Consider the following 12,451-nt stretch of genomic DNA (forward strand, 5'->3'; position numbering starts at 1 on the left):
GTCATTTGCCAGCTCCGAAGCAATGAAATATCCACAAGTACAAGTTAGTAAAGCTATTTCATTTATTTAACATGACGAGGAAAAAGTGCAAGCCTTTAGGATTAATGAAAACATTCACATTCTCCCATAAGAAACAACCCTTTAGCTCGTTTTGTTTTACAGTTACAGGAAAAGGCTTTGTAACTATTTATTTTAATTTCTCCTGTAATCACAAGTCAGCCATCTGTGCCGTCAATGTTTGCTTTATATGAAGCATAAAGTATAAAATAAAGTATAAAATCTCACAGCAGAAGTCAGCACAAAATAAAGAAAGCATTACAGGTTCCTTTCCACCAAGTTATTTTTCATCTTATCATCTTTCATCTTATTCATGAACACATTCTCTATAATGTCAAATGAACATCTCAGTGCAGCAGCACAGGTACATTGCTGTTAAGTAGCATCAGCATAGCACTTGTAACTACTGCTAAAAGTCTTTGAAAGCCCATCTCCAATCCTTCTACCCCTCCTGTACTCCCGTCTTTCGGCCCTTCCTGTCTCATGTACTTCATGGAGTAAGCCATGTACAACTCCAAGCATCTCCTGGTTTTCACCTGCTCGATCAGTGCCGGGTAGCCGATCTCCACAATGCTGACTGTGTCATCTTCTTCGGGCTGATTTGGAGGGCCTGGACTTGCAGGGGTGGGGGTCGAGGGGTTTTCTGTGGCAGTGTCGTTGCTCTGTGATGTCACGAGAGTAGACGTGTTGGTTTTGGTTGTAGCAGTGGCAGTTGTACCTGGTTTGATTTGGGGCTTTTGAGTTTTCACCGGCAAAATGTCAGACCTCTTCATACAGGCATCCATGTAGTCTTCATAACTCTGAACGGGTTGAGTAATTACGGCATCTCTTCCTTTGTCGCTGCTGTATTCAGTAGTATTGGTATTGGTATTAGTATTTTTGTTAGTATTTCTATTAGTTTGGATTTTAGACCCATGGTTCCTGTGCATGTAGTGTTTGTAATAATACTCCTCTTGAGGGCTGCGGACAGTAAAGTGAGGATTGTGGAACTGTCCTAACCCATAGCCCAGGGCCGTTCCTGCCACTGCACCTCCAGCTGCAGCTACTACTGCACTGCGAGCAAACCCTCTGGAATTCTCAGAAGGACGATTACCTCCATAACCTCCTCCATACCGTCCATAACCTCCTCCATAGCCTCCATAACCTCCTCCATACCCTCCATAACCTCCTCCATAGCCTCCATAACCTCCTCCATACCCTCCATACGGAGAACTTTGTCCCGGATACTGGTTAGGGTTGCCTGCTGCACCTGGTTGCCTGGGATAATTGCCTTGCTGCCCGGGACTGCCCTGATTGTTTTGTTTTGGATGGCCACCCTGAGGGGTGGAGTCTTTTTTGGGTTTGTATCCTGTATTGGTGCCCGAAGAGACTTTTTTGCTGCCCGAACTTTTTCCTCTCCCTCCCTTTCCCCTGGTCAGCGAGAAAGGGGTATTAAGCAAGATAAGTGACAAACTAAGCATGGACAATGAATAGAGCTTCATCTTCACTCTGTGGAGACAAATATGAGATAATATTTAGAGCATATCACTTTTAATTTTGTACTTATGTAGTGTTAATGTCACTTTATTATTTTAGTTTTAGTGCTAGAGAGCTGTTAGCAGCAGAAACCTAAAATCATACATGTGTTCTTCTTTTGGCTGCTCTCTTTAGGGGAAGATCGTCTCCCTCCATCTTACCCTATCTCTAGCATCGTCCTGTGTCACACCACCCCCTGCATGTCTTCCTTCCCTAAATTCACCAAATTCAATCTTCTCTGTGGTCTTATTCTATTCCTCCTTTTTGAAATCTCCATATTCAGCACCTTTGCTCATGTGTACTATGCCTCCTCTGCACATGTGCAAACCATCTCAGCATTTTTTTTTTTAATTTGTAATTGTGTTGGAGGAAACTAGGAAGGCTAGAGCAGAGACGCTGACAGCTGCAATCAGTCATGTATGCACTGGATTTTGTTTTGCACGGTAGAAAATTCACTTTCTTAGGTGCATTTTTGTCTGATTGTTTCATCAATCTCTGTGTTTCCAGATTGTATTTTTGGTGCTTAATTGCCACTTTTGAGATATTAGATTTGCAAGAAAGCAAATGAGCAGTTTAGACATGTGGAAACACAACAGGGTTTCATTTTTTAGGCTTTCAGTAACAAAAGGAAAACTGGAAATTCTCCTGAGAGTCTGCCAATGTCAGTGCTGATAGCTTTATGATGCAGAACCTGAACCTTGGAGGCTGTAATTAGTGACATCTCCACAGTGCTGTGTAATGTCAGTGTTGAGTAGTCCTCAAGCTCTTTATTGAGTTGCAAATCCCATCACAGAAATATGATACTAGAAGTGATGCTGAGGCAGTGTGATCATGTAACAATGCAGGGTGTAGTTCAAACTGTTGTTATTTTCTCATCTGTTTTGCTTGTTTTAATTGAAAGAACTGTAATGAAAGCTGGTTTTTAAAACAAGTTGATACGAGCACATATTTATCACCTTGATCTTCGAAATTAAATACAAGTATGAAAATGAGACAGGCAGGTGGATAATCAAACAGATATTATATTGGAGGGTAAGTAATGTTTATTAAAATGATGAGGAACTGTAGATGATGAAGGTAGTTTATATCCCTTATCTTAATTTTGTTTTCAACTATCAGAATTTTAAAATATCTTGCTTCCAGGACATAAATATGTACAATGCACTGAAAAAGTATTTACCCCCTCCTGGTTTTTAGGTTTTCACATATTTGTCACACGTACATGTTTCAAATCATCCAAAAAAGTTTGACATTGGACAAAAATAACCTAAGTAGTTATTAAGGGGGTAAAACATCTTTGGCTCACTGTCCTGCTGCATCACCCAAATGAACTTGAGCTTCAGGGCATGAACTGATGGGTGGACACTCTCCTTCAGGATTTTCTGGTAGAGAGCAGAATTCAAAGTTTCATCAACTACAGCAAGTCATCCAAGTCAAGAAGCAAAACACCCCCAGACCATCACTACCACCACCATGCTAGACTGTTGGCACGATGGTCTTTTTGTGAAATGTTAGTTTATGCCTGCAGTTCTTTAGATGTGGTTATCCAGTCTTGTGAGCTCCTGGATGAGTCGTTGATGTGCTCTTGGAGTCATTTTGATACACTGGTTCATTGTAACCCTTTCCAGACTCATAGATGTCAATGACTTTGTTTCTCAGTCGCTTCTTTAGATCATGGTGTGTTGCTTTTTGAGATCTTTTAACCTGCTTCATTTTGTCAGATACCATCGATTTAAGTATCACATTAATTTTAAAATCTTATTGCTTACTTTTAAAATCATAAATAATATCGCGCCTAGTTATCTTATTGATCTTCTCAGCCTGTATATTCCTAGGAGAGCACTGAGATCATCAGGACAATTGCTCTTGGTGCAACCTAGGTCACTGCAAAGAGCAGAGGTGACCGTGCTTTCGCTCTGTTTGCACCTAACCTCTGGAACAATCTCCCACAAGCTATTCGTGCATCTGACTCGATCCAGAATCTCGATTGAAAACTTATCTATTTGGTTTAGCCTTCCTGGCTATCTAGAGTACGATTCTTGTAAGTACCCTTTTCTTCTGTTTTGTTGAACAAGGTTTTGTATTGATTTTGCTTTTGAAGTTTTATTTCGATATCTGCTTATCTTGTATGCTTGGTTAATCAATGCTTTCCACCTGCTATTTGCATTTGTATTTTGCTACTGCTTTTAGTGGATTTTGTGAAGCACTTTGGTGTACCTCTGGTTTTAAATGTGCAATACAAATAAAGTCGTATTGTATTGTAAGTTATTTCTGGATTCAGCAGGTGGGCAGTAATCAGGCCTGGGTGTGGCTAATGAAATTGAACTCAGCTTCCAAAAAATTTGATTGACCAAAGTCGAATCATGATTAAACAAGGGGGTTTGATAAGCTTTTTAAATGAAATCATCATTTAAAAACAATACTTTATATTTACGCCGGTAATCTTTGTCTACTCTAAAAATGTGTTTGTTAATCTGAAACATTAAAGTGTGACAAATATACAAACAAACAAGAAAATTAAGAAATAACTCTCATAGGAGTTATATACAATTATATATGAGCTAACGGGTTTATATTAGCATGTTCACATTTTAAATGACAATAAAATATATTACTACTAAAAATTATTTTAACTGTCTGTCCAGTTGTTTGTAATGTGTTACTACAAAATTGAATACTATTCAGTCTGTTGTCAGACATGACGTGGAAAAACCACAAATCCTTGTCTGAGAAGGTGTGGCTTTAGAAAATATATAAAGAAAAATAAAGAAAATTCCATTAGACAGGCGCCTTAGTGGCGCTCCAAAATGGATTTCCGCTGTGTATCAGCCTGGGACGCATGATGCTAATTGATCAGTATCTGAAATAATGGAATGAGCCATCGTTTTTGCAAAACCACACAGGGAAGGCAAAAAAAAAAAAAAAAAATAGAAAGTAAGAAAGAAGAAGGGAAAAAAAGGGCTGTGGACAAACTGGAGAAGGAGGGTTTATTTAACTATTTATCTGAGCATTTTTGGATACCGAAAATCTTCCCCGCCTCACACACAAATAGCTGCTTTTGTGTACTTTAAAAAAACCCAACAACTGTTGTTTAAATTATCTTGTCAGATCTTGTTATAGGTCGTGTTTAACAGTTCGGCTGCTGTGACACAGCAATTAAAATTAAGCCTGATTTAATTAACTTTTATTTATTCTGGTGTTGTGCCAAAAAGCGATTGTATTTAAATAGTTTTAAATGACTTGTTTGCCTTTAATCTGTGAAATGTACGTCAAGCATATCTGTCGTGAATGATCTCAAGCTATTTTATGCCATTTCTACCATGAGTTAAAAGATTAAATTGGTTTTTGGCAAAGCGACCTTTATATGTTCTTTATTTATGAATGTCAAACACTCACTGTTCTTCAAGAGGCCAGCTGGCTTTGTAACAAATATAACATAATAGCTATATAAAAATATTTTAAGTGGCTAAAAAGGAGTGGATTGATTATAAATTATATATTAAAGACTTGCAATAAAGGTATTTTCTTTATTTTACACATAACCTCCTCGGTATGGTAAGCATTTTATTTGTCTCAGGCTAATACAGCGACTAGTGATAACTAATCGATGATTTTTGCTTTAAATACTTGTAAAAACTTTTTTAACTGTATGCGATGCCTTTCCCTTTAACTTGTTGTTAAAGAGCTGCCGCGATATGGGAGGCAATAACAAGTTGCCCGGTGGATGGTTTGTTCCTTGAAACAATTAAAACATATGTTACATGTTGTTAGAATTTATTTATAACTGCATATTAATGCAGGGAATTCATATTAAAAGGGGAAAACTTCACTGGAATACGCCCTGCAATAACCACTGCCTGATACTCGGTTAGATAAAGACTGTTTACTCCAGGTGACGTGAACTGCGCACAGATCACAGGTAGAAACATTAATTGCTCTACTTTACCTACAGCCTCACCTGTGTGGTGACCGTGAGTCAGATGAGTTCCTTCCTCCCTGTTTGTCTTCGATAATGTCCCCGCGGCGCTCGTACCTCTCCGGTTATGGTTTCAACTGTTTCATTTCTGTCTGACATATGGCCGCACGAGAGATGTGGGTCGCTTAGAAACAGATGATGGGGGCAGGGCTGGGGTGGAGTCGATTCTCGGCATCCACCGGGGAAAAGGAAATGGAAAAATAATCAAATAAGGGCCCACAGCCAATCAGCAGCGAGAGTTCAGTGCGTGTACTTACTAATGGTTCAACTTTTAAGTGTCTGCTTTACTGAACGTTTTACCATATATCGTACATTTGGCTCATACTGAAAGAATAAATGATTCCATTTTCAATTCAACTTTATTCATATAGCACCAAATCACAACAACAGTGACCTTAATACTGTGTGGTAGAGGCCCTACAATAATACAGAGAAAATCCCAACAATCAGATGACCCAAGGGTAAGCACTTGGGACGGAAAAACTCCCTTCTGCTTGTCCAGTTTCCTATTTTTATTTTATGTTTTTTTAAGAAAAAGCTATTTTGCAGCTAATAGCTCTTTGGGAGCAGCTTGTTAGTGCAGTTATTCTATTATACCTGTCAAAAAGGAACAAAGTGCCCAAATATAACATTAAAACTGGTTCGTTGTTGTTTGTGAAAGTATGCACTCGATGTTTACAAACAAAAACATTTCTCTGAAAATGGTCAGGTATAAGGACTGGATTGAAAATGAGTGAAAAGGTCTGGCTGCATGTGTCGTAATTACCAAATGAGTGGACTGAAACAGCTGGACCCAGAAACACTCTGCAGTTTTAAAAGATGTGTTTACACTTGGGAGGTAACAGGAAAAATGGCAGCAGGTAAGAGTTTCTGACTACAGGAGCATGGCAGGGGAGCTCTATTCGAGAGGAAGAGATTTAGATTCTGCCAAAGGTGATTGTTCTATAATTAATTTTAAGTTCTGAAGGAAATTGAGTTGAAAGCCTGCTCGCTTATCGACAGACTGCAGAGGGATCAGTGGCTAGCCAGAGGAAACTGGGAGAAACCCATGGAGAGTACTCCTTTGGTAGCAGGAAGCCAGGTTGTAGTAACGGGTTTGAGTGGCGGTGCACTTGAACTCAGGAAAGTCTACAACAACGCAGGAATGGCAGTGCGGAAACGTCAGCCATCCTTTCACCAGAGCAGACACTGGAAACAGACAAGAGAGGAAACAGGGTTTAAACAGGCCACAAAGCATGAAGAACATTGTTCAGTTTCTTTTCTGTTTACTCTAATTAAAAAACTGTCTTTATGGGATTTATAAAAAAGTTCCACTTTCCAATTTCCACTTGACCTAAAGAAATGTTTGATATGTAAATTATTTTGTATATGAACAGTTATCTTTGCTTATCTCTGTCCTGACCATCTCTTGTGTTTATTTGTAATGTAGACTGTAAAAAGAGGCGTACTGATATGATGGAGTAAAGTGTTTGCTTTCACCACTCGCGGTTAAAAAGCTCTCAGCTGGTCACTGGAGGATGTTTGTGTGGCAAAAACAGGAAGTGTCTCCTTTAGGGGGGGGGAGGTCTTGGTCTTTGTTTGAGTAATAGGCTGTAATTGGTGCCACGCCGCCCCTTCAGCTGTGCTTCAGGTTTCTGATAGTTAGAATGACTCAGGACTGTTGTTTTATTTAAGCTAACATTATCATCCTGCTGCAACCAGGTTTCTGTAAGGCAGACTAAATCGATCTGTTGATCAATTATTAAGTCATGTACTAACAGAGACTTGGAAGAAAGAGAAAGTTGTTGTTTTTTTGTCTGTTTGGGAGCTGACACAGTCAGGGGATGGGGTTTGGGTGGATAACAGGAGGAGAGAAGCTGCAGAGAGGCGTGTAAGACTGCAACTCTGCTTCCTGGTCACATTTTGTGGGGTTAATACGTTGGCCTGATTTCTAGAAATGAGAGCTGCTCCATTCAAAGTGGGATGGATGCCGTCTCTCCTAACAAGACCAGGTTTCCTCCAGAAAGTTTCACAATTATCTATGAAGCCCACGTCGTTTTTTGGACACCACTCAGACAGACAGCAATTTAAAGATATCATCTGGCTAAACTTGACACCCCTGGTCTGATTGGGCAGGGGAATTCAATATGGTTAGTGACCTCCGATTGACATAATCGGGTGTCATTATTGCCGGCATGAATTATAATTTTAATGAATTTACGTTTACCCTTAGCCAGCAGTTTTAAATTCCCCTCAATTCGCCAAATATCCCTTCATTACGAAAGCTGGCTTTTTTAAGAAGAAGGAACATTTGAGGTCAGACTAACATCTGTAGGAGCTGAAAGCATCTTCTGACGTTAAAAATCTCCTGGATTTACGAACGGAGATGTTATCAAAACGAGTGCGTAATCTGCACTTTACGTGGATGACTCAAAGCTGATATCGCGGTGCTAAAACTTAGCACTGCAACACTGTTTTCATGAAACAGAGCAGAAATTAACTGAAATGAACTTCCTTTTCTCAGCAGTGCGTACACAGAGAGCAACTTCTCTCTGCTCAGTCTGTAAAAAAGAAAATCTTTAGTGTGTTAGATTAATCCCTCAATGTTGCAGTGTGCTATTCAAACTAAGAAGCGGTGCACTCTACATCCACATGACACAGTAACATGGTAACTGGAAAGCTGTTTTCAAAGAGAAGCACTTGTGGGAAACCTGAGCTCACATTGGATTTTTGAGCCATTATATCACATTTCTTTTACTGAAGTGTGTCTTTGTATAGAAATTACAGTGCATTTTTAGTAGCTCATTCTGCAATTGTGGATAATTTCCTTCAGTAAATCTGTCCTATAACGTGTCAGATAAAATACAAATTATTTTCTTATGTTTTGCTCTTGTGGTCCAGTGCAGCCTGTTTCCTCCTGTGTTGCATTTCTGTGACTGCAGTCAAAATTCTCTCCATCGATCACTTATCCCAGCTGACCTGAAGTAAAAATTCATGATAAAGGCTGTGGATTCATTTGAATCAAACAGAAGAGGAGAGGAAAAGGGTGCAACTTCAATCACACGAGGTTACTGTTTATTGCAGGGGTGTCAAACATAAGGCCAGAATTAGCCCAGTAAAGACTCCAATCTGGCCATTGCATGGCTTTGGAATTTTTTTACTTTAAACATATTTGACTCAATCATATATGTAATAGATCAGAATGGATCATCTTTAGGGCTGATACCAATCAGGTTTCTTCAGTAAATACAATGAGAGTCCATCTGCAGCTCACACTAGTGTTTTCAGATTCATCCTGCTTGCTTCATCATTCATGCTGACATGCTTACAAACTTTAACTTATTTACAATCTTAGTTAAAGCATACTCTACTCAGCTAGTTCAGCTCAGGCTGATGTCATTCATGCACAACGTATGACCCAAAATGAATCATAAGATGAAAACTTTTACATTTGTTTATTATAATTTACTCCAGACTCACTGAGATTTTTCTCAAAACCAAACATCTAGACTTTGATTACAATTCTTCTGGTGTCTGCAAATATCTACAAAAACCAGTGATTATAAAGGTCTGCTATGTTGCCCCCTGGTGGGCTGTGAAAGTGTTGCATATGGGTTGTGAGTGTTTCATCGCACACTCATTTGGTCAGATATAAAAACCAAATGAGCAACACATCACACAAGTTTCTCTGTGTAAAGAAGGCTTTGATTGATTGATTGAATCTTTATTTTGAACATGTTGAAAAAGTATAAAAAAAATAGAATTAAAAGAGACAAATGAACAAAGCAAACAAAAGGAAAACGAGCAACCACAACTCCAAATAACGTCCATGTTCAAAAAGGAGCAGGAAGAAGCATAAGCTTATTTAATCCCACCCCTTTTCCACTATCTAGTATCAATAGACTACAGAAATACCTCCTTGTAATTACATTATATGTTATGTGTAATTTTTTTTTTTTTTTTTTTTTAATATATACACATATATGTTTCTATCTATCCATACCTACGTATATACACACATACGCACATACGATAGTTTGTTCCTGTTAAACCATTTTTTAATTTTGCACATTTCTGAAGTAATTGTATCCAGCAGCTCCTTTAGATTCCCCCCCAGAACAAAAAATATGGCTTTAGTGCAGCTGTGTTTGCAGTATCACTATAATGCTGGTGATGACAGAGAAAAGCCCTCGCAGGTCTGTCTGCAGTCTTTGCGCTCCACTGCTGCTTTCAAGTTTGGTCTTTTTCTTCAAGTTTCTTTCAGCATTGACGATGTAAAGTTCGATGCACCTCTTGAGCTTAACCTGTGTGATCAGTGCTGGGTAACCAATCTCCACAATGCTCACTGTGTCGTCATCATCAGTTTGGAGGAGCTGTGAAGCTGCAGGTGCAGGATTGTCTTCATACTTATTCGGAGGGTGAGGAGTTGAAGGGGAATCGGTTGAGGAGTTTTTCGTTGCGGTGCTGTTACTTGTGGCGCTGCTGGCAGTGCCAAGAGCAGCAGTAATTGATGCAATGGTGGAGTTCACAGTAGCAGCTGTGGGGGGTTTAGATGTAGTCATAGCTGGTTTGAGGTTTGGTTTTCGATTCTTTACAGGGACAAGATCTGCTCTATTCATGCAGGACTTTATGAAACTATCAAATGTTACGTCAACTTGTATGTATTCGTAATCTCTGCTGAAGTCATTTGTATCAGTAGATCTAATACCATACTTCCTGTACATGTAGTAGTTGTAGTAATACTCCTCCTGGGGGCTGTGGAAGTGAAAGTGAGGACGGGGGAACCTTCCTAACCCGTAGCCCAGGGCCATTCCTGTCAGAGCTCCTCCAGCTGCCGCCAATGCTGCTCTGCGACCAAAACCTTTGGATTTATCAGAGGGAACAAAGCCCTGTGCCTTTGCATAGTTTGAGAAGGGAGAGCCGCCACCAGCACCATAACCCCCATACCCAAAGCTGCTGGCATAGTGAGGACTCAGGATTTTGTTGTTTGGGTTGTGGTTTATGTATCCGCCTGGATAACCCCCGTAACTGCCATAACTGCCCCAGTATGGGTAGCCCGGTCCTGGGTAAGCACCAGCTTGATGTCCTGGGTACCCTGGGTAGAATCCTTGATTAGGATACCCACTTTGGTAAGGGTATCCTCCTGGTCTGCCTGGTTGTTGAGGGTTACCTCCTTGGTAAGGGTAACCTCCTGGTCTGCTTGGTTGTTGAGGGTAGCCTCCTGTGTTGGGGTAACCTCCTGGTCTGCCTGGTTGTTGGGGGTAGCCTCCTTGGTTGGGGTTACCTCCTTGGTAAGGGTAACCTCCTGGTCTGCCTGGTTGTTGGGGGTAGCCTCCTTGGTTGAACTGTGTGGACTGTTGGGTCTTAGACTTAGTGTCCTGATTAGGTTTTGTTTTTGAAGGCTTCTTAAAAGCATTCATTATCTGAGGAAACTTTCCTCTTTTGGAAGCCAGTGAAGGTTTAATGTGAATGACGAGAAGAGGTAGACACAAGATGGCTATAAGTGTTGGCTTCATCTTTGTACCACTGCAGAGAGAAGTCAGAGAAGAAAGCAAACAGGAAGACAATAGTAATATTATAATTTATCCTCTGTAGGCCATGAGGTTTCATTTTTCACACCTGGAGTCTTCCTCCTTTTCTTTGTGTGCAGTCTATTTTTGACTAAACCCCCCATAGAGTTGAGTGACATAATATTGTAAATCTATGTGCACAGCCCTGCCTTTAACAGCACTGATCCGTACTTGCGCAGTGCTGTCTTATGATTATTTAATATAAATGGAAAAACTCACTGAAACCTTAAAATGCATGACCCTAACTGTGAAGTTAGAAAAACCTCTGAATAATCTTTGAAATGCATGTAACTGTATCAGTGCATTGCATCAATTACAACCGTCATATGCGTTTGCACGACACATTCTTGCCCTACTGTTATCAACACGAAGCTGTAGGTCCGTTAAAGCTGGCGAGCTTAAAATAGAGCAGTCTTTCAGCAGCCAGCCATATTTATAGCTGTTTTTAAAACGCAAAACACTTGCTTGAATCGCTCCCCGCCACCAAAAGGAAAACAAAGAAGTGCACAAAACTTATCTATCACCTGATGTCCACGTAAAGTCTCTCACCAGGTCGAGCCTGTAATCACGAACACGTTGCCTCTGTTTGCTCTTAGGTTAAGACAAATTCACCACAAAGCACACAAACACATACTGACCTGTGCTTCCAGCGAGTCCACGGCAGCACTGCTTGTGTATGAGATAAACTTCAAATGTCAGCCCCTCCTGTCCCCATGGCGACAAAAAATTCAACCCCCTTCCCGTCACCATCTCCCAAAATACACCACAGACATTCACACACTCACTCTGTCATTCATTGTCAATCTCGACCCAGAGAAAACACATTCATTTAAACCTTCGACTCAAGCTCAAACTAGAGACAACAGCTTTTCTGACTCTTTTAAAAATGTCTTTGATATCCTTCACAGCGCAGGTGAGCAGCTCACACTGGTGTCATCCATCCACAGATGTTGGCATTAGATGAAAGGTTTAAGATTTTTTTTAAAAATTATAATTTACTGAAAATCGGGATGTTTCTCAAAACCATAAATCTAGATTTCCTTTGACTACGAGATCTTCAAATTTCTAAACCAGGGGTTAGACGTGTGGGGTGCTGCCCCCTGGTGGGCCGTGAGGGTGTTGCGGGGGGAGAAGAGTAGTGTCTCTTGGCTTGTGACATTCTTAAGTTTGGGAATGAGTGATCTAAACTCATTTTCACAGAAGTCCATATTAAAAAAATCCAAAAACAGTTTCAGATGAAGGGCCAAATGACTGATACACCATGCTGCTGTTGCACTCTCTTCTTTTTCCTTTTCTGTGTTTCTCCATATGATGAAGGCCTCAGAGCAGCTCTGTTTGGATGTTGCTGCCCAGC

The 12,451-nt window shown here is 40.2% G+C and overlaps 2 protein-coding genes across 10 annotated transcripts; both read right to left on the minus strand.

Annotated features, from left to right (window-relative positions):
• Positions 1 to 13: 13 nt before the first annotated feature.
• On the minus strand, positions 14 to 6,217 carry prnpb (prion protein b). 2 transcript variants are annotated; one of them, XM_086314917.1, is made up of 3 exons: positions 5,531 to 6,217; positions 1,223 to 1,545; positions 14 to 1,180 (listed from the first exon to the last, which is right to left on the minus strand). In XM_086314917.1, exons 2-3 carry the CDS (start codon positions 1,536 to 1,538, stop codon positions 405 to 407), a joined length of 1,092 nt encoding a protein of 363 aa, XP_086171043.1. In that variant the 5' UTR covers positions 1,539 to 1,545; positions 5,531 to 6,217; the 3' UTR covers positions 14 to 404. The 2 variants fall into 2 exon arrangements, with proteins under 2 accessions (XP_086171043.1, XP_086171042.1); XM_086314916.1 differs by having other exon boundaries at positions 14 to 1,545.
• A 2,748-nt stretch (positions 6,218 to 8,965) lies between these two features.
• On the minus strand, positions 8,966 to 12,070 carry LOC147317669 (uncharacterized). Of its 8 annotated transcripts, XM_086314914.1 has the most exons (4): positions 11,736 to 12,069; positions 10,830 to 11,053; positions 10,716 to 10,763; positions 8,966 to 10,667 (listed from the first exon to the last, which is right to left on the minus strand). In XM_086314914.1, exons 2-4 carry the CDS (start codon positions 11,041 to 11,043, stop codon positions 9,661 to 9,663), a joined length of 1,269 nt encoding a protein of 422 aa, XP_086171040.1. In that variant the 5' UTR covers positions 11,044 to 11,053; positions 11,736 to 12,069; the 3' UTR covers positions 8,966 to 9,660. The 8 variants fall into 8 exon arrangements, with proteins under 8 accessions (XP_086171040.1, XP_086171037.1, XP_086171036.1 ...); XM_086314911.1 differs by having other exon boundaries at positions 8,966 to 10,763; positions 10,812 to 11,053; positions 11,736 to 12,070; XM_086314910.1 differs by having other exon boundaries at positions 10,716 to 11,053; positions 11,736 to 12,070.
• Between the last annotated feature and the right edge of the window lie 381 nt (positions 12,071 to 12,451).

This window comes from Aulonocara sp. 'chitande type north' Nkhata Bay, linkage group LG12, assembly GCF_057382095.1.
Source record: "Aulonocara sp. 'chitande type north' Nkhata Bay isolate Kocher_YH1m ecotype deep benthic linkage group LG12, A_spYH_male_GT1.1, whole genome shotgun sequence".
NCBI classification, from domain to species: domain Eukaryota; kingdom Metazoa; phylum Chordata; class Actinopteri; order Cichliformes; family Cichlidae; genus Aulonocara; species Aulonocara sp. 'chitande type north' Nkhata Bay.

Coding starts and splice junctions, on each gene's coding strand:
- prnpb (XM_086314916.1), bottom strand. CDS start 1,538: ATGAAGCTCTATTCATTGTCCATGCTTAGTTTGTCACTTATCTTGCTT.
- LOC147317669 (XM_086314907.1), bottom strand. CDS start 11,043: ATGAAGCCAACACTTATAGCCATCTTGTGTCTACCTCTTCTCGTCATT.